General features: G+C 42.7%; 1 protein-coding gene across 3 annotated transcripts in view; it reads left to right on the forward strand.

Annotated features, from left to right (window-relative positions):
- Window positions 1–22385, forward strand: part of DPF3 (double PHD fingers 3) — a 295548-nt gene that overhangs the window by 252463 nt on the left and 20700 nt on the right. For all 3 annotated transcript variants that reach the window (XM_055130025.1, XM_012933613.2, XM_055130026.1), the window contains one exon: window positions 16419–16531. In XM_055130025.1, the coding sequence (XP_054986000.1) occupies window positions 16419–16531 (113 nt within the window). The remainder of the gene's footprint in view (window positions 1–16418; window positions 16532–22385) is intronic.

The raw sequence follows: 22385 nt of genomic DNA on the forward strand, positions 1-22385 counted from the left end.
GAGAGAGGCTCTACGTTCTCATTGATGACAAAATAAGGAGAATGCTGAACCTATTTGTGATGTCTGTTGCAAGGCCGGGTGGAAGAGTGGGCTTGCTCTCATGGCTTAGTGGATTCCCAGTTACCTCCATTTCTCAGAGCAACCCAAAACCTTCCAGAAATACTCCATATCTTCATTTCCCTTCCTGTGAGAGCTTCATGAAGCTTCAAACAGGTGTGAGGCTCTTATCTCCAATTACAGAGTACCAGGAGAGACTCACCTACATCTCTCGAATATTGATGGGGGTTTGGCATTGAGCAGAGTCCATAGACGGTGTGTCTTAGAGCATCATTTCTATTAAGTCAGAAGACAGATGCTGGTAACTGGAAATAGGCATTGATTTGCTTTCTCTTGTACCATCGCAACTCCCTAATTTATCCAGAGGAAGAAAATAAAGTCCATGTCAAATCAACTCCCCTAGTTTTCTAAGCAAACAGCGAGATCAATTCTCATTCATAAATTTCTTAGATAAATATTTGTTTTGTTTAAGGGAAAGCCAGCTTACCCTCTGATAGGAATCTGGCTGGTGGAAAATGCTCCATGGGGCTGCCTTAGGGGCCCAAGCTAAGATGGGACGGGTGCAGAGTTGGTGTGTTGGGGTTGGAAGTGGGTGCTGAGTTAATACGGGTGTGATGAACGCTGGCTTTGTTGTGCTCTTATGGAACTCTGGAACATAGTGTTGGTTTTGTCATTTCAGCAGCATGATTTTGTTTCCTTTTTGTAAATTTTAATCTTCCAAGTAGTGCTTGAGGGGTCCTGGGGTCACTCATATGCTTCAGCTCGTCAGGCCATCTCCCCAGCTTTATGTCCTTCTTTTGAGGGAATTGAAGTTCAGAGAAGACCTCAGAGGCCCAAGGAGCCTGGTGAGAGAGGCTTGAGGAGAAGCTGGTTGTCCCCATCATCATCCTTCTCATTCCCATTCTCCTGCCATAAGCATTTGGAAAGGGAAGCAGTGACTTGAGGGATTGGGGGCGGGGAGTTGAAGAGTAAAGGGGGAGAAGGGAGTCAGTGGGACTGGTGTGTAGGGTTACAGGCCTCTTGACTCTCAGGGGGATAGTTTGGTAACTGCCAGAGAAGGGTCCCTTCCTGTCTGCTTTGTTGTTTTCCTTTGAGCTGAGGTGAGCAAAAAGCGTTTCTTTCTGTGCCTCACAGGACGGTGTGTGCAAGGAGGTTTCTGGGCCTGAGGAGTCCTGGTGCCTACGGCCTCTGTGTTCCTCTCAGATGCTGCACAGGGTGCACTGGACAGGGAGTGTTCACTCAGGTCAGTCTATTGAGGATTTAGCCAACCAACCATGAGCAGGAATCAGTGACCTAGCCAGACGGAGGGCCATGGCAATGGAGAACAAGGAAATGACACTTCTCTATCCCAGCCTCGATAGCAGCGCTGTGGCCAATGAGGTCAGGGGACTTCTCTTGAAACTTTGGTGTGCTGAGGCCTCATCATGGCCTCTAAAGCTGCTGACCCACTTCTGGGAGCCTGCAGGGCCCTTTGTGTGGGCAGGACTGGTCTGCTCCTGGGTGCGTCTTCTCTAGGGGTTTGAAGGATTAGTCACTGCCAGATGATGGGGACTTGATGCCTTGCTCATGTGAGCAAGCCCAGTTTTCTGAGAGATTTGCCAAAGAGGGATGGAATGTGGAGGCCCTGGAAGGCCTCAGGGGACAGCTGGCTCACCTCTGTGTGGCACACATGCAGAAAACTGAACACAGAGAGATTCAGTGACCTGCCTCACTGTGCCTTAGCAAACATCTCATGAATTAAAGGGGGGACATGTTTTATTGAACGCCTTAAAATAGGAATGAAAATGAAGCTGGGTCTTTGTTGGCTTGGCTATCCTGGAATATAGTGATAGAGTGAAAGAGTGAGATGCAGAAGAGAGTCTAAAAGGCTATTGTACTAAAACACAATGGTACTTGGAGGGACCATGTGGTGCTGGAGATTAAATTGGGATGCCATGCGGGTGAGGCCTACATTCCTCAATACCTGTATTTTCTCTGGCTTGCTCGAGTGCTACTGTTGGTAGCTTGTTGCTCTGCCCTGTTGAACTTCCAGCGAGTCCCTGACATTCTAAACTGGAGGATTTACTTGGGGACCTAGAGAGGAAGCTCAGGTTTCCTAGAGGGGAAACTTGCTGGAAGTTAGGGATGGGCTCAGGAAGGGAGAAGAAAAGAGAGGGGATCAAGGTGAGAGTGAGAAGAAATATGGGCAAGATTGGAGGCCAGAGGGCAGCATCTTTGGTGGACAGGGTCTGCTCCGCCCCCACTGTACCAACAGACGGGGCCGGGAAGCCATGGCTGTCTCTTGCTTTGGTGAGAGGTTTCGCACCTATTCACGTCTCTTCCTGGTCAAGTCTGTATTGTCGCTGAAGTGATTTCAGTTCCTACTATTCATTGTTTTGAAGATAATTGAAAAAAGAAGAGCTGTCTAGGGTGGAGGAAAAAATGAGATGAAATCCCCAGACCTGTTCCTGGTGCTCTTTGCTCAGCCCTGTGTTGAGCCACACCGAGGCCAGGCTCTGCCTGTGCAGGAATCTTGCCCGATGTCTGTCTTTTTGAGTGTCTTCCCCACACCCCTGACTCTTGGTCCCTTGATGCTGTTAGTTATCTATTGCCATGTAACAAATTACCTACAGACTCGGCAGCTTAGCTCAGAAAACATTTACTATCTCATTGTTTCTGAGGGTCTATTATTTGGGAGCAGTTTAGTAGGTTCCTGGCACATGGTTCTCCTGGGAGGTGGAAGCCAAGGTGCCAACTAGGGCTGGGAAGTCATCAAGTGTGCTCACTTCCTGTCTTCTCTTCACACTTTTCAGTGTGTGTGTGTGTGTGTGTGTGTGTGTGTGTGTGTGTGTGTGTGTGTGTGTGTGTGTGTCCAGGGTGGGAGGTTTGGGGGGAAGGCTTACTGCTGAGTAGCTGACTTCTTCCAGAATGAGAAAATAGGGAAAGAAGGGGGAGAGAACAAACAGCCGAAATGGAAAGCTGAGGACAAGGGCGAGCTCCCAAGGAGTAGAGCACATGTCTAGCATATTTGAGGTCCCAAGTCCTATCACCATTTCCCTATGGCCCATCTGAGTATGCCTGGTGGCCCCTGAGCCCTGCTTGAGTGCCTTATACTTCAAAGAAAACTGGGCTGGAGAGGGAATACAGCAGGTAGGGTGCTTGCCTTGCACACAAACAACCTGGGTTTGAGCCTTAGAATCTTCTATAGTGCCCTGAGCACTGCCATGAGTGATCTCTGAACACAGAGCCAGGAGTAAGCCAGTGGGTGTGACCCAAAAAACCAAACAACCAACAAAACCCCAAACAACAAAAATTCCAAAGCAAAACAAAGCAGAACAAAGGGCATCTAAGTGCCCTTTCCTAACTTAGTCTCCATGTGGCCTATCATCAGGTCCTCTTTCCTCTGTTGGTGTAAAGCAAGTCATTAAGACTGTCCCACTTTTAAGCATGGGGGTAAGTTCCCACCTTGTGAAAAGATGGGGTTCAAAGAATATGGGGTCATTTGGAAAATGCATCCCTGAGAACAACATCTCTGCCTGGTGGTCTGTCCATCCTGAGCATCCTCTTCCCAATGTCTTTATTCACTATGTGTGTTGTATGTTGTATGTGTGTTGCTCCTGTGTTGGGAGTCATGCCTTCTTGAGTTGGGCATTCTGGGAGAATTTCCCAGGCCACCTGTTTTGGATTCTGGAGCTGGAAAAGCCTTCTCCAGGACCCATCCCAGTTGCAGGCAAGGTCAAAGAATCTATGGTAAGAACAGGCTTCTAGGGACTGGATACATCTGATGGCAAGGACAGAAATGTATGGTGACAGAGGGACAGACATCTGCCATCGAGTAGAATCAGATCAAGTCAATATTTCAGAGAATTTTTCTATGGTGCTTTCAAGTTGGAGCAGAGCAGACATGCCTATGGAAGGAGAAGCGTCCCTCTCCTGCAGATGTCTGGTCTAATGTCACGGAGGTGCCCTGCCTTCCTCTTCCTGAATGCCATGCTCAGGCTTCTCCTTCGGGGACCACATTGTATCTCAGAAAGTGCCATCTCTGAGACATGGGTTTTCCATGTCTCTGACTTTTTCCAAGACCCATTCATGCCTTTAATCTCATTTATTATCCTTCTCTCTTCACCAACCAGGTCCTCTTGATTTAAAAAAAAAAAAAAACAACAAATCTGCTTACTCTGTGGTTTCTCCTGGAGAATATCACCAACTCACAAGACTTTTCCTATCATCTTCAGTAAAGGATTCTAATTCTTTATATTCAAGTGGGTCCTGGCTTCTGAAGAGAGACCCAGATAATATTATTGAGTGCATGGCTATCTCTACTGAAGGTCTCATCTCTGCTGCCAATGCAGTGTGCAAAGAGGAAACCTGTTATTTCTCTCTCACCCCTTCACCCTACCATCTCCATCTCAGCTCACTGTGTCACTATGACTCTATGGCCTAGTCTAGGGCATCTATGTTCTGATGTCTAGATCTGATTCTTTTATCTTGCTCACATCCCTATCCAAGCAAGCATACATGTTCTGTTAGCTGATTCCACATCTCCAACATCTCTCACAGTTATCCCCATGGTTCCTAGGCCAGACTCTGTGCCTTAACTAGACTAGTGCCCCCACTAGTATAGGTACTTCACAAGGAGCTTTTATCCAGAGGCTCATTGTTTAGCATCTCTCCCAGTGTTCAGCCCATCCTGGGTGCCTAATATTAATCCGTTGATGAAATAGACATTACTGCTGGTCATGCTGCTGTAACTACCTCTATAACACCTCTATCCTCTTCCTTCCTACTACAATCATCTTGCTAAAGCATGAACACAGCAGATCAGGTCTTTGCTTTAAAAATTGCATATTTCTCACTGCATATGGAGTCAAATTCAAATCCTTATGCTTGCAGAAGAGGCCCTTCCCAATTTTTCTGGGGGGGAAGGGGAAACTGATTGGGGTCTACTCCTGGCTCTGCACTTAGGGATCACCCCTGGCAGGACTTGGGGGATCATATAGGATACCAGGGGTTGATCTTGATCAGTTGAGTACAAAGCAAGTGACCTACCTGCTATACTATCTTTCCGGCCATTTATTTTCCCCATGTGCATCATCATTTGCCATGTCTCCTTTCCTGGAGCTAATCTGTTTTACCTGAGTGAACAATCACCTTTAAATTTCCTGTTTTTCTCTCTTCCTGTAGTACTCTTCTACCCTTCCCCCTTTCTTCCTCTCTCTCTCTCTTTCTCTCTCTCTCTCTCTCTCTCTCTCTCTCTCTTTTTTTCTCTCTCTCTCATGTGCATGTATGCGCTCTTGCTCTTGCTCTGTCTCTCTCTCTCACATCATCCTTCAAGGAGCCACTCAAATACTACCTTTTTCCAACAGCTTCCTCCCAGCCCCCATTATTTGTTGCTTCTGCATCTATGAACACCTTGCTCATTCCTCTCCTATAGCACTTATTGTGTTGTGTTAAAGTCATTAAAAGAAAAAGAATATCTAACTCCCTAGTAGTTATCTGTAACTGCCTAACAAATTGCTCCAAAACATAATATATGATGAGAACATACCTGTATTATCTCCTAGTCTTGGGGAGTCTGGAATCAGGGTATGCTGAGCTGATGCGTCTGGCTCAGCTCAGAGTATCTCACAATTTTGTGACCAGGTTGTCATTCAGGACCAGAGTTTCTTTGGAAGGCAAAGGATCCTACTAAATCTTATTCACATGGATTTTGGGAGAAGCCTAGTTCCTTCCAGGCTATGCATGGAACTGAGGCCTCCCTTCGCTGTATGTGAACCTGGACATTTCTACAGGGCATTTCCAACATAGCAACTGGTTTCTCTTAGAACAAATGAGTGAGAAAGAGCAACAGAGTGATAGAAATGACATTCTATCACTTCTGTCATTGTTGAGGGTGAGTCAGTCCACTCTTACAGAGAGAGAAATACACCAGTTCAATACCTGAAGCACTGATGGCCACCTTTGGGGGTGCTAATCACTCCTCCGAGGATGCCTCCTCGCAGGATTCAGGTCTCATTTATCTGTGAAACTTTAGTATCTCATAAACTCATGGAAATTAATGGGTGTTCAGTGAATTTGGTCAAATTAAATAGAATTCATTTTTATAAGAACCAGATCAGGATGAGTAGATTACAGTTAAAAGAGTTCTCAAAATCAGACTAAAATCATTTTTCTAAAAAAAAAAAGAACCACTACACTCTAAAACAAGTTTTAAAATGTTTTCTTGGGTATGTTGTTGGTCCTCTTGTTCTTGGAACTTCCAAGATTGGGATCCAGAGTGTCAGCGGAAAGGAAAAAAGGGAGGAAGTCATCGTTTTTCCTTTCACTGTACATAGCTCTGGGGCTATTTTGAAGGAAAAATATGGGAATACCATTTCAAATATCTTCAGTCAACTCCAGAACATAGTCCACTCATGAATTCCTCTGCCAGTTTGTGGATGCTCAGCAGTTGCAGCATCTGAGGCAATCAAGAGTTGACTAATTACTTGCCCCTCCCCCACACCTTCAGCTGCATCTCAAAACCTGGATTGTAATCAAGACAGAAGGAGGCCCGGAGATTAAAAGGGCCTCCAATCTGTACAGCAATTTCTTCTGCTGCTCACTTTCCTAAAGAAACCCCAGTCTAGAGCCAGGGCCTCCTCCAGATTGCTTCTGATGTCCAGAGAGCCTGAGATGCATGGTCAGTGTTGGAAATTGACACCTGAGATTCATGTTTGGCTCTTCATGATGCTTCAGGCTGGCTTCCACACAATGTTCTGTTTGGCATTTTATGGCAGATGATTACCTATAAATCTACAATTTTAGTTAAAAATTAAAAGAGAGTGTCAATCCAAGGTGCTCATAATACAGTCCTCTTTGTCCATACCGTGTCTAGCAATATTTGTCCACTGTCCCATAACCTGCTCCATGCAGATACACTATTCCTCATGGAAAAATCTTAGCCAGGACCTCTGTTTGCAAAGTAATTCATAACCCACTTGTCTGGGCCCAACTTATTGCATGGGAGTGGCTGATGAGTTAGAGAAGTATTTTAGGCTTCTAGGTTTCTTTTGCTTTTCTGTCATGGCCATATTTTGATATTGGTTTTGGATTAGCATTGAAATAGTCAACATGGAAAAATTAACATAAATTCTAGTATTGTAGTAGTACTTAACAGGTTATTTTAATTTTTTTTTGTTTTTTTGGGGGGGCACATATGGTGATGCTCAGGGTTTATTCCTGGCTCTGCACTCAGTGAGACTTGGGGGACTATATGGATGGCAGAGATTGGAACTGGGTTGGCTATGTGCAAGGCAAGAGCCCTACTGGCCGTACTATCTCTCTAGGCTCCTTAATTTTCTTTTTAGTGTGTGTGTGTGTGTGTGTTTTTAATTTCACTTTGAGTTTTAGCTGAAAAACGTTAGAAGACTGTTATTCTGCCAATAAAATGGGGAAATTAGGATTAGTAGTATCTCTAAAATATTACTTCTTATGAGTGTCATAGAGAGGACAACAGCCTTATGGGTAACAGATTCTTATCTCTTCATTTAACACATTGGAAAATGAATGCCCCAACAGGGAAAGTGGCTTGTTCAAAGGACCCAGATGCTGCAGTATAGTTCAAATGATGAGATTTATTTCCTGAGTTTGTGTTTTGGTTTTTCTCACTGTTGTATCCTCAGTGCATAGAAGAAAGTGGCTGCCAAAATTGTTGAAGGAGTGAGTAGATGAATAGGCTATCATTGACTCTCAATTATAGTAATTAATTAGAGGTTCTGGGATCTTTATTGTGGTTTTTGATGTCTTTCTAGAGCTGTGACTTAGCTCCAACCTAGGCCAGTCCAGTTAAGTTATATAAATCCCAAGGGTGTCTAGTCCCATTATTTCAGTTTAAGAGGCTCAAATACAGTAACCTTAGAATTAAAGATGGGTGTGTGAATTTCAAGGGATCTCTACCTTGGATCAGACTTGAAATGTCTAGTGTTACATGAGAATGGCACCATGAGCCCTTGACTCTTTACCTTGAATGAATGTGAAAGTGCCTTGAATGAGTGTGACTTATAGTTCTTGACAATAAAGACATGTGCAATCATCTCTGTTTTGATTTTAATGTGTACCTGAATGTCCTGGGGTTTTACCAATTTGGGGGAGGATAAGCAGACCCTGAAAAAGAGTTAAACTTTCCACACAGTGGTGTTTTGCCCAATTAAAGAGCAACCAGTGTGTATAGCATCATTATTTGTTTGTTTGTTTGTTTGTTTTTATTGAATCACTGTGAGATACAGGTAAAAAACTTTCATGTTTGAGCTTCAGTCATACAATGATCAAACACCCATTCCTCTACCAGTGCACATTTTCCACCACCAATGTCCCTAGTAATCCCCCTCCCCCATCCCAACTCTCCCCCTGCCTCTGTGGCAGACAGTTTTCCCCATACTCTCTCTACTTTGGGGCATTATGGTTTGCAATACAGATACTTAGAGATTATCATGTTTGGTCCTTTATCTACTTTCAGCACACATCTCCCATCCCCAAAAATCCCTCTAACCATTATTGACTTAGTGATCCCTTTTCTATTCCAACTGTCTTCTCCCCCAGGTCAGGAAGCAGGCTTTCAACCATGGAGCAATATTCCTGGCTCTTGTCTCTACTGTCCTTGGGTATCAGTCTCATATTATGTTATTTTATATTCCACAAATGAGTGAAGTTTTGTTCGCTCTTTATCCTTTCAACTACTTTTCTTTTCTTTGACCTTTTTGAAGTACATTAAAAGTGATGAGGGAAAAAGGGAGCCATGCAGGTGTCTCTGGAGTGCCATGTGGCCATCAATTTGCAGGTGTCTTCGTTTTAGAAGTAATGTCTGAGTGAGAGGTGAGAGGCGAGCTTGCAGACCCTTGAAGAATGTTCATGTAGCAGAGCTGGAGAAGTAATCCATATGAGAAGCAGAGCCTGGTTAACACACTCATCATGGTGTGTGTACAGAGATTGATTTCTTGATGGCTCAGGATTGGTTTACCCCTTTACAGATTAACCATGGTGACTCAGAGCATCATTCCCTCCACCTAGTGAGTGAGGAACAGAGATGGAAGAGAGAGAGACAGAAAGAGAAAAGAGAGAATGAGAATGAATGAATGTAAATGAATGGATCTAACTGAGTGAAGTAAGCTAATAAATTTTTCTCTCTTCAATTTACTCTTCAGCATGGATGATTCAGAATTGACTGTGCTTTTCATAACCTTATTAAAGTGTCTCACATAAACTTGAAATATGTAAGTATTAGATATTTTATGTATATGTGAATATAGAAATTTTTTAGAAATTTGGGCCAAATTCTTTTTTTCATTGAATCACCATGAGCTACAGTTACAAAACTTTCATGTTTGAGTTTTAGTCATACAATGATTAAACACCCATCCCTCCCTCCACCAGTATACATTTTCCACCACCAATGTCTCCAGTATCCCTCCCCTTTCCCCCCCATCCCACCCCTCCTCCTGCCTCTGTGGCAGACAATTGCCCTTTTACTCTCTCTCCCTACTTATGGGTATTATGGTTTGCAATACAGCCAAATTATTTTCTAATGAATGCCCCTGGAGTCTTGTTTTTGGTACTATTTCAGATTGGAATTGATCTACTGTATTTTATATAATTTCTATAAATCAGAGACCAAAGAGTATGACACAAGTCTTGCATTAATTTGCCTGAAAATCATGGATATTTAGGCTCTCCTTTTGGGAGAAATTGGTTTTTAAGAGATCAATGTTGATAATCAAGCTGATAAAATATAATTAGATGTTTATAATTTTATGAATAATAGACCATGCTCATTTTGTAGTTATTTATATTGGTTTTATTTATATTTTCAGCACATACCTACAAAGATAATATGCTTTTTCCCCTGGTACTCTAATTTAATCAGTGATATGGTATAGTTTACTCTGCATTAAATACTGGAAATAATGAAATAAAAACTCTTTTAATAAGAATCATAATGTAAGAAAAACATGTCATAGCAGTATGTATATAAAATAATAATAATAATAATAACAACAATAACAATAACATTTTTGTCCAGAAATAGCTGAAAGTGAACTGTGTTTCTCTGGATGTGTTGAATATCCATAGAGTGAAGCTGATTGGTTAATGATTTGAGTAAGCTTCTAAGTCTTAATTGTAATGTGAATTTGATCAATAAGGTATATTTATATACCTTTATCTGTAGAAGGTTGGAAATATCTACATATGTGGGCAGCTATGTATGAATGTTTGTGAAAGTAGGAGGCTCTGAATCTGAAACCACTCTGGTTTTCCCTGGATTTTTATCTCAGTGCCTTCTCACCCAAATACCAGGAAATTCTCTTGGCTGTCTCTGCGATGTTCTCAGCATCTCCTCACACGTGCTCTGTAATGACAGGCGCTGGGCCCTTCCAGGCAAGGGAGCAGTCATGATTCAGACGCCTGCCTTCCCTCTGAGCTCAGCAGCCTGGAGAGTCCTAACGCCCGTCTCATGGACAAGCTACTTTCTGAGAAGCTTCTCACCCCTGCCCACTTCCCTTTTCTTCTTATCTGCTGACAGAGCACCCTGAAGCCAAATCCTGTTGTCCCGAAGTCCTGTCCAGGAGTTAGGTGGGCCTTCCATGGTGGCCTGCGGTGACATTTCCTGTGTCAACTTTTAGGGAAGAGTGAGGTCAGTTTTGGAAGGGCTGAAGGCTGGATTCAAGGGACCTCTTCACTCCAAACTCACAGCTGGGCCAACTGCACGGGCAGGCAGAGGAGCTAACCCGCCTGGGAGGATACGATGGGAGGAACACTTGCTCTTTAATAATCTGGCCAAGTGAATCATGTGCACGGCACCCCTTTCTGAATTCACTGTGGTAATTGGAATCTTATAAATGGCTTGTTGAGTCATCGCTCTCAGGGGCACTTGGGAAGGGCTGCTTCCCCTCCACCCCACTGGGCTGTTGAAATAACAATACAAATGCTCCTTGGTTTGTTTTTGTTTTTGTTTTTGAGTCACACCTGACGATGCTCAGGAGTTACTCCTGGCTCTGTACTCAGGAATTACTCCTGGTGGTTCTCGGGGGACCATATGGGTTTCTAGGAATTGAACTTAGTCGATCATGAGCAAGGCAAGCATCCTACCTCCTGTACTATCACTCTGGCCCACAGGTTCTCCTTCTTTTAAAGAAACCAGAGAGGAGAGTTGGAGAGTTAGTATAGTGGGTAGGGTACTTACTTTGCACACAGCTGACTTGGGTTTGATCCCTGGCACTGCATATGGTGCCCTGAGCACCACCAGGAGTAAATCTGAGCATTTTGGGTATGGTCCAAAAAAAAGAGAAAACTGGAGATATGAGAAAAATCCGAGCATCCAAGCAAGTACATGAGTGTAATGGTTAATTTTATGAAAGATAAAAGTAGGAATTTTTAACTGAGCGACTATAAGTAAATTTCTTTATAACAATGTGCCTAATTTTTTCCCCTACCAACCTTAAATTGGAAAGACTTCTAGTTTTTCTGACTTCCAGGAATTTTAGGAATTAGCTCTGGGCAAAAAATAAGAATTCTAGCAGTAAAACTTAGAAATAGTGTTCTATTACTTTTCTTAGAAACTTCCTCTCTCTCTTTTTTTTTTAAGTAGCATACATGATTTAAGTCATTTCTGTGGGCTTTTGTTGTTGTTTGGGGGTGAGGGAAACCCCAGGAAATGCTTAAGGCATTATTATTGGAAGTGCTCAGGGGACCTTCTGGTGCCAGTAATCAAACCCGGGCCTGCTACAGGCAAAGCATGCGCTCAGCGATGTGCCATCTCTCTGATCCTCTGTCCTTATACTTAGGGTTTTTGTTTGACATGACTTTTGCAGATTTGGAGGTGGACCAAAGACAGCCAACCTGTTCTGATAGTAGAGGCCAGAGGGTTTCATCTTGGGCATAATGTTTGTACATGCCAGTGGTTACACGGATCTCTCCCCACTCTGCCAAGACGTCGCATGCCTGCTTCCCTCTGACACTTGAGGGCTGGCTTAGTTCAGAGTTGTTCTGTGAGGGCCAAGCTGCCTCTCTGCCCTGAGGAAGGCTGCATGAATCTTTTTACCCTTCCTCTGAGTTTGAAGGTCATGGGGTGGGGGATCGGGTGCTGCAATGCAATGTTCTCAAAATGGGACCACAGAGAGAACCCAGGGTTGGGTTTTTGTTGTTGTTGTTTGTTTGCTTGTTTTAAGAGACCTCCAACAGGAGTTTCTCAAACCCATTTTCTTCATGCTTTCTAAGCTCTCTCCAAAATGAATCCAGGGCTCGGCACAACAGCCTGCAAGAACTTGCACTTTCCTTAGTTGTCAAGGCTTGAGGCAGTCATGCCGCCCTGCAGCCCACCCGTGGAAGCTGTCTCTGGGGCCCCGCTGCTTGGAGTTCCACATCCTGCTCTGGAGCAAGCCACCCTATCTTTCTGGGGAAGAAAACGCTATTGTCAGCATGGGAATCTGGCACCTTCCTGCCAACCTGCTCTTGCTCAGGATCCTCACTGAGCAACAACAAATTTGCCCAGCAAGCTGTAGCTCTCATCTGCCCCAGATATCTTATTTGGGCTGTGGTGACCCCACACTTGCACAGGGGTTACCATCCTTGATATCATTCCCTTGTTCTTTTGATCGTTGAGTTCTTCAACACTCAATTCTAGACTTTCTGTCTCCCCCTCTTCTCTCTCTTTTCTTCATCTCATTAATTCTCATCATTTCAAAGATGACCAATACCGTAATCTCTCCTAAATTTGTGTATAAATGTATCATTCCCTGCTGATCTCTAAATTCATATATTCCACTATTGCGCCAGCATGGCAGACCCTGGCAAGCTACCTGTTTTTCAATATTTTCAATATTCGAAAAACAGTAGCAATAAGTCTCACAATGAGAGATGTTACTTGTGCCCGCTCAAGCAAATCGATGAGCAATGGGATAACAATGACAGTGACACTATGTACTAGATATTTTCACAGGTACATAAGCTATTTCTCCATACAATTTCTTAGAGTTGAACTCTACTCTCTCTCTCTCTCTCTCTTTGTCTCTCTCTTTCTCTCCCTTTCTTTCCTATACTTGCATCAATTCAACTAATTATCAAGTCCTATCAACTTTATGTCTACTATTTCCCAAATCTCCACATCTTTTAATTATCCTTGTATAATTTTAATTTCTCCTGGTAGCTACATAAACCTCTTAAATAATTTCCAGACCAAAAATACTTTCTTCTTTATATTTTTTCTGCTTCACAACAAATTCTTTCCTCTTACAGAATTTTTCTTCCTTCCTACTAAAATTTTTCTTCCTTCCTACTAAAATTTTTGTGTTTTCCTTACTGAAAAAGATGTGTTGGGGCCAGAGTGATAGTACAGTGGGTAGGGCACTTGCCTTGCATGGGACTGACGCTAGTTTGATCTCTCATATCCCATATGGCCCGTGAACTCTCTAAGAGTGATTCCTGAGCATAGAACCAGGAGTAAACTCTTATTCCAGTCCACTGTCACCAAAAACTTTAAAAAATCATTTCATTTTTTCCCCTTGCAATAAGTGTAGTTTCATAGAAAGTTACAGAATTTATTATTGAGAGACCCAGGCACTCTTCCTCTTGTTTCCCCCACTTGTTAGTAACGTGTTACGTAGTTACAGCACACAGCAGAACCAGGCAAGGGACATCAAAGATGTCATTGCAGAGCTGGTTCAGTGTTTCACATAAAACATTTGCTTGTTGACCAAACACATGTGTATTTCCCACCCCTGTGATTCCTCCTCATCTGCTAGGTATAAGCTGAAAGATCTTTGTCAGGGCATACTTCCTTGACATCTAAGATGAGATTTGTGTTCTCTTGTGGCTTATTGGCATTGCCAATGATACTTTTGCCTGCCTGGCATTTATCATACAATGGTAAGTCAATGGAGATATGTACAGCATACTAATTTGAGTTCTCTGCCTAGAGTAGGGGTATCCGACTGGTCACTCTATCTTTTCTGTCTGATGCAATGGCTGATATAGCTCTTGTCCAAGAAATTCTTTGGTTACCAAACAGTTATTGTAAGCTGTCTGGATGTGGTTAGGGTGGCCCAAGGTCATGCAATCAGACAATATGTGCTTGCCTACAACTCATCTCCATGAGCTCATCTTTAAACTTCCCATGGGTTCTCTGGACTCATAACACCCAGACTCTCAAACAGGTATTTTATCTTATTCCCATTTCTGTGTTCTCTCTGAGAGACTGTCACAGGGCACCATTCTGGTGAGTCTTCTTAGATCTTTGAGATGTTTTCAAAGATCTCCACTGATGTGCCCAGGCTTTTGCTGAAAGCCGTCCACCTCTTTACAGTCACAACCATAATGGCACCTCCAGGGACATTTGTTTAGTGAGGAGTAGAGGGAGGGCTCTGAGTGGAGGACCTTGCAATTTTTTTAGATCAGCTTTCCCCTTAGTGCTTCCACTTGCTTGTCCTAAATGTCTGCCACTCCCCCCCCCCCCACATCAACCAATCATTTCCAGTGAGTACTGAGTGTGATTTGATACCTGGAGACCAGATGGATGGGTCTTGCATTGGCTGAGTAGATGGTGTTTGTCACAGTGTCTGTATTGAAACCATGTCTCTGAGAACCTGGAAGGGAGAAAGTGGGGGCATCCCACCAACAATGTTCTTGCGCAGACATGATCGATCTCTCACAAGCAAGAAACAGCAAGAATAGCATACTTTGTGGTTGTGGGGGGAGCAGAGTGGGAGCTTTGGCATTTTGGAGAGTGGTGAACCCCTCTAGGAGGCCATTCTTTTGTGATATGGCCAGGAATGGACTTGGGTGCTCCAGGCACATTCTTTTTTCTTAAATTTATTTTTAAATGAATCACCGTGAGGTACAGTTACAGACTTACAGGCTTCCATGCTTACGTTTCAGTCATACAATGATTGAGTACCCATCCCTCCACCAATGCCTATTCTCCACCACCAATGATCCCAGTATCCCTCCCATCACCCCCACCTCATCCCCTCCACCCCACCTTACCTCTGTGGCAGGGCAGGGCATTCCCTTTTGCTCTCTCTCTCTCTCCTTTTGGGTGTTGTGATTTGCAATATAGGTATTGAGTATATTAGACTCAATACCTATAGTAGAAAGTAGACTATAGACCGAACATGATGGCCATATTGAGTATGGCCATCATGTTCGGTCTATAGTCTACTTTCTGCTCGCATTTCCCATCCCGAGTGGGCCCCCCCAAGCACCCTTTACTTGGTGGTTCGTTCTCTATCTGAGCTGACCCCAGGCAGATTCTTAGCTGGGGCTCATTGCTGCCTTCCCACAGCTAGCATATCTCCGTGGAGGTGAGTAATGGCTGAGAACAGAGACTTTCTCTGCATGTCAAGCCTTGGGTGTGGGTCCGTGGGGCCTGTCTGCTCTAAGGTCACAGGTTAACATTCTTTTTTGCTTTTGCTATTGCTTTGAAAAACATTTTACTTGGGATGGAGAAAAGAGCCCACTATGGGTTTCTTGCTGTAGACCTGGTCAGTGTGGTGATGTTACAGCCTCTCAGCCAGGCCACTGGACTCCCGAGTCCTGTTACTGTGTAGGGCATGAGCTTCTAGTTCCCGTGGGCGGGCATGGTGGGAACTTTTGGTTCAATGCCTCAAAGTACTCTGCGCCTGGGACCCTCTCAAGTTCTCTGACTCCCCTGTGCCCTAAGGCAATGTTAATATAATGGATCAGATACTCCAGTTTATTCTTGCATGTTGCTTTTGCTGTGGTTGATTCTGGAGCATGGGAGAAAATGGGGGTGACTCTCATGGTGTGTGACACACAATTTCCCTTCCCCTTCTTTCCAATGACCACTTTCTGTTCTCACCAGTGGGTTCTACCTCTCCTCAGAGGGAAGAGAGCAGAGCACAAGAGCTCTTGAGGCAAGAGGACCTGCATGATTGGTACTCATGCCTGGTACAAGGATCAATCACTTGTTCTTGTTTTGGACCTTGAGAAAGAGCCTGCCAAGCTACCCGTGGCATATTCTATATGCCAAAAATAGTAACGATAGTTCTCATTCCCCTGACCCTGAAAGAGCCTCCAATCATTGGGAAAGACGAGTAAGGAGAGGCTGCTTAAAATCTCGGGGCTGGGAGGAATAGAGATGTTACTGGTGCCTCCTCGAGTAAATCGATGAACAATGGGATGACAGTGATACAGTGATACAGTGAGCTGATGTAACTATGGATGGAATAGGAGTATGGTAGGGCCCCATCCAGAACCCCAGTTTCTTATCCGTGTCCATGGCAGGCTTCCCTTGCTTCCAAGTGAAGCATCCATATGTTTTGCATAAGTGGAGCTGAGAGGTGACTGTTTCGATGCTCTGGACCTAATACACTCCCTTTTCCTGCTTCTTCCAGGTCACCCAACCTGCCTGCAGTTCACCCTGAACATGACTGAGGCTGTCAAGACCTATAAGTGGCAATGCATAGAGTGCAAATCCTGCATCCTCTGTGGGACTTCGGAGAATGACGTGAGTTTGGGCTTCTCTGGGGGGCTTTTCTGGGGGAGGGAAAAGGCTGTGGAGCCTGGAGTCCTCTAAGGGAGGGGGGAAAGGCAGGACTCTTGTCACTGCACTCCTTGGGGGGAAGGCCAGGACCTCCCCCAGGTCTTTGCTGCCAGGTTCTCTGGGCTCTTGCCCACACAGCCTCTGTGTTTTCTGTGCCCATGGAGAGAGCAGTGGAAGGTGCTGGAGACACTGTCCCACTGGCCGTTTTTCCAGAGCATGTGCCATCAGTGGGTCAGTGCTGAGGGTAATACATGCAGGAGCCTAAAGTCACCACTCTTGTTTTTTTATTATGGGCAATTTAATATACCAAGAATGAACTGATAACATAGTTGAACATAACATAGTTGAACAGTGATCAATTTTATTTCATAAATACTACCCATAAATAAGATACCCATAAATACCCATAAATAAGAGGAACCCAGAGGTGTGGGACCCAGGGCTGAGACCTCCAAGCCTGCTCAGATTGGGACTGGGCCTCTTCCGCCCAGACCTCCCATTTTCCAGTAGCTAGGTGGTTATACCCAGGGACTGCCCCTGGCGCCATGTAATCCCACCAGCAGCCAACATCCAGAGACTTAAAACCAAGCTCATGGAAGCACACGGCCTCGACATTTTATAGCCTACTTCTCTTGCTGGGAGAGTTTCCTGCCCACATGGGAGAGCCTAGCAAACTCCCCATGGTGTATTCATATGCCAAAACCAGTAGCAATACTGGGTCTCATTCCCATGACCCTGAAAGAGCCTCAATGCGGCATCATTAGGAAGGACGAGTAAAAAGAGGCTTCTAAAATCTCAGGGTTAGGACAAATGGAGACGTAACTGAGACCACTCGAGAAATTTGACGATCATGGAATGATGATGATGATGATGATGATGATGATGATGATGATGATGATGAAATACTACCACCTTCTTCTACTACTTTATCCAGTCAGAATAGCATTTCACCTGAAAATTTTACCTTTTAAAATAGGTAGCTCAAAATGGTAAGGATTAACTTGCTAATAAAACCACAAAATATTAATGTGCTAAAAAAGTCCTCAATATTTCCTTAATGTAATCATTATATTATAAATATACATATATAGGTGTGTGTATATATATGTATATATATATATTTGTTGCAGTGCTGAGGATCCAGTTCAGAGTCTCACACATTTGACCTATGTGCTCTTCAGCTGAGCTACCTCCCAAGTCCATGTTAATGTTTTTAATAGAACATATGTACTTGTATTGGAATATAAATAAGCTCTATACATTGCAATTAGTTAATGTGCTTTAAAAACACTCCCACTTAAGTTATAGATTTTTTTCTCCTTTTCCTTTTTGCTTTTGTTTCTTGAGCCATGCTCAGCAGTGCTTAGGCTTACTCTTGGCTCTTTGCTCAAGTTTCACTCCTGGCAGTGTTCAGGGGATTATATCAGGTGCTGGGGATTGAACTGGGGCTAGCTGCATGCAAGGCAGGTGCACTATCCACTTTACTGTTTCTCTGACCTGTCTTCTCTTCTTGTTCCTTAAATTTTTATTGAAAAAAATCAGATAATTGTTCATTAGGGTTTCTCATGACTGCATTTTTAACTCATTGCATTCTTATTGTGGTGTTTAATATTTTCCTTTGTCTCTTACATTTCCTATAGAGTGACTTGATTCAATCCAGTTCATCTCTCTTTTAGTTGATCTCTTTCTGTAATATATGATATTCATACATATACCTATGTATGTGGCAATACTATTTCATAAATGGGGTTGTGCACTTACATTAGAGGATTTGAATGCTTAATGTCTTTTTGTGAAGGTAACAGCTATTGCTGATCTTTGAACAGATTCATTCAAACTACCCCTAATTGCTTCATTAAGTATTACAAAATAGTGATTTTCTTATTTACTAATTTTTAATTTATTTTTATATGTAGTAGTTGGTCTCTGTGGCAGAATGGTCAAACCAGTGGTGGTACAATCACACAACAAAGTATTAGGCATCTCTGAAAATTAATGAGAAAGATCTCATTCACTCAGAGGGATTTCCAGGATATATTAAGTGGGGAAAACACAAAGTAAAAAGAAGTATTTATAGTATGTGGCTATCTTGTAAGAAGTACACAAGGAAATATACTCATATCTGCACACTTGTAATAAAGGAAATACGAAGAGGATAAACAGAAAACAAAGGAGACTGACTGGCTATCCACTGAGATGGGTAGAGATGGAGTAAAATAATAAGGTGGGATGATAGAAGACGGTCAATAGTTCTTTGAGAACATCTTTTTTGTATAGCTCTGACTCTTAGAGTGAAAATGTGGTTTCACATACCCTCTGTAAAGAAAGATTAAAAATCAGATAAAATGTGGGAAACCAAAAATGCTATAGTAAGAGTAATAAGGACCTTAACTATAAAAGAACTAGCAGAGTCATCTTAAAGAATGGAGGCAATAAAAAGCCCAAGGTAAGTAACTCTGGAAAGTAGTAATTGACAGTCTATTGTAAGTCTGAAGCAAGACAGGAAAGTGCTCACCAAATGATAGGGCTCTCTAACGGACACAAGAGCCAACCTGAAGGAGCTGACATTTGCCCAATTTGGGCCAGTTTGGGTCATAAAGTAGATAATGATAGCATCGAGGTACAATCCATAGAACACAACCACTATACTAATACCGAGCAACAAAACAATGGAATGAATAAATAAACTGGGGAAGAGGTTAACTCTTCTGGAGGGCAGAATTTCCACATAATTAAAGGGGACTGAGAGTTGGCTGACATCTTGCATAAGGGAGGAGACCTGGATTTGATCCCCAGGATGAATGGTTCCAGAGTACCACTGGGTGTGGCCCCCCTCCAAAATGTTGAAGGAATAGAAAAATTATCAAATATCATGGTTAAGCTTGCTGTAATGAAGCCGATTTACTTTCCTGAACAACCAACTGATACAAAAATTAATGGAAAAACACTTAGTGAGAGACAGAATTTTTGCATAAGCCCAAAGAATCTTTCCACCAGTTAGCTTATGAACATATTACAAAGGGAAAAACCATAGTAATTTTGCAATGGAGACACAGGTAGACAGAAATTTAAATATCTGATCCCAGTACATCATAATAACAAGACATATTTGTTCCCCCTCATATAAAGCACGACATTTGGTGGGGGGGTTATTATTGTAAAAAATGATCATCCTCAACCTTCCTATGAAAAAAAGTCAGTCAAACTCCAATTGAGTGACATTCTACTAAATCACTGGCCTAGAATCTCCAAAAATGTCAAGATTCTTAAAGGTAAAAAAACCCCATAGAACTATTAGAGTCAAATGCTAAGAAAAATACGACAACTAAATGTAATATGGGATTCTGGAATAAAGACATACCTGAAAAAACTTGTAAAATCCAAATAAGGTCTAGGGTCAGTTGGCTATTTTATATACCAAATGGGGACTCTTGCTTTTTATGATTATACCATGATAGCATAAAATGTTAATAGTGGGAGATGCCGTGTAAAGCACATACAGAAGCACTTTTTGAGCATTGGATACCATTTAATAATTTTTTTCTAACTCTAAAATTATTTCAAAATAATAAGTCAAAGGCAAGCACTTTCAAAATAATAAGTAAAAGGCAAGCATTTTCAAAATAATAAGTAAAAGGCAAGCATTTTCCAAAGTTTAAAATATCTTTATGAATTCAAGTGTGTGTGTATATATATATATATATATATATATATATATATTTGTTTCAGATCTTCACATTCAAAACTGTCCCATCTACGGGCAGTGTGAACATGATCAGGATGGAGCCTGAGTCCTCTCTCTTGACCCTAATCGTATGTGATAGTTTCCTTGCTTTCCAGTATGTGAAGATAAACATTTTGTGTTCCATATCTGGAATCAGTCATTTCTTTCAAGGACTCCTGTTTCCCATCAGTTGGCAATGGTCTTCACAGAACTCACCGTATGTGCTAGCGGTGCTAATTCTCACAGTTAATCATTGGAGCATTTTCAACAGACAAATCTAGAAAATAGGTTCGCTTGTTCAACTGCACTGTGAATTTATACTGATACTTCTAATTCAGACCTGGCTCTGTGCTGAGGGATCACTCCTGGTAGGCTCAAAGGACCATATGGGGTGCTGGTAATTGAATCCAGGTTGGCCATGTGCAAGGCCCTACCTACTTTACTATTGCTCTGGCCCTAGGTGAGTTTTACTTTGTTCCTGAATCAAATCTATAAAATAAGAAATACATTTGAAGGAGCACAGTTTCTGTCTCTGTCTCAGTATGCTTACAGGTGACCAAATAAAAATATGGCTTATCTTTTCATTATTTAATATAAGCATATATATTGCATACAAATTTGTATGAAAATAGAGGCAGCTTAGAAATGATAAGAGATACATTTCACTTTGCTTTAAAACAAATACCTGGAGGTTACTGCACAGAAGTATATAGAAATCTGCGTTCCTCCCTACAGACAGTCTTCATCAGTTTACTTGACCACAGCCTAATTGGTGCATATTTGGGCTGAGCCTATAGTGGACTCTACAAACATGGCTAGTATGGAGAGGTTCTGTAGGCATGGCATAGCCTTTAGGGAGGGGTCAGGACTGAGGCTGCCAGGGCAACAATGTTCCTGCAGTGGAGGCAGTGATTTGCCCACACCCCAAAATGGGTTTCCACTCTACCTTAACTGTTACCACAGGTGGACCCTAATTCTTAGATATTTGGGTATAAGAGGCCCTTAAACTGTATTTTCCTTCAGGGTTAGCAAGAGAGGGGAATTCTTGTTGCTTTTATTTTTTTTGCTGGTCTTTAAAATGTAACTTTTAAAATACTGGAATCATCATAAATTACAAAGTTATTCATGACTGAGTTTCAGGCACACAATGTTCTAACACCAATCCCTTCTCTCCACCAGTATCCCTTAGTTCCCTCCCACCCTCCAGACCGCAGATTTTCCTTTTTCCTCCCTCCCCCAACCCTTTACACACCCTGGCTTACAAAATTGTTACTGATAGGGTATCATGCATGTCACTTTACCTCTGTTCAACACCAAGTCCTGGTCCAGAATGAGCACTTTCCCCTATCACTGTCATAGTGGTCCCTTCCCTGACACATCCTACCTCCCCCTACCCTCCAGTGGCAAACTTCCTGTTAAGGAAGTTCTCCTGCTACTCTTTTCTATTACCTTTGGGCTTTAGTTATTCTCTGACTCTGTTTCATTATTTCTCACATATGAGTGAGACTATTCTATGTCTGTTCCTCTCCCTCTGACTCATTTCACTCAGTACAATATTCTCAAATCCATTCATGTATCATAAAAATACATGAATTCATCTTTTTATGGCTGAGTAGTATTCCATTGTGTGTATGTATCATAGCTTCTTCATTCAGTCGTCTGTTCTTGGGCACTTGGGTTGTTTCCAGACTTGGTATATTGTGAATAATGTTGAAATGAACATAGAAATGCAGATGTCTGCATTGTGTTTGGGGTATATAGTTTATGATATATTCCCAGGGGTGGAATTGCTGGGACATTACACGAGCCTGTGAAGATCAGCTATGAGGGCAGCGGTGATTGGTTTCTGGAAGTTTGGGGGCTGTCGGGGTTTGTCTGGTGCAGGCAGAGAGAGAGGATGCCTGCCCCTATCTGAGGTGTCCCGGTGAAATTAGCCCAGCACATGGTCTGGAGCCAACCCTGTAGCGAGCTGCTAGGTTCTGAGATTCATTTGTGAGTCTCTGGATCATGGCCGTTAATCTGGTTGTTCTTTTTTTATGAGAGCCAATCTCTGTGGTATGAAGTGATTCTGTTCATCTCCTTTCCCCATTTTTT

Source organism: Sorex araneus, chromosome 3, assembly GCF_027595985.1.
Source record: "Sorex araneus isolate mSorAra2 chromosome 3, mSorAra2.pri, whole genome shotgun sequence".
In the NCBI taxonomy this organism is placed as follows: Eukaryota; Metazoa; Chordata; class Mammalia; order Eulipotyphla; family Soricidae; genus Sorex; species Sorex araneus.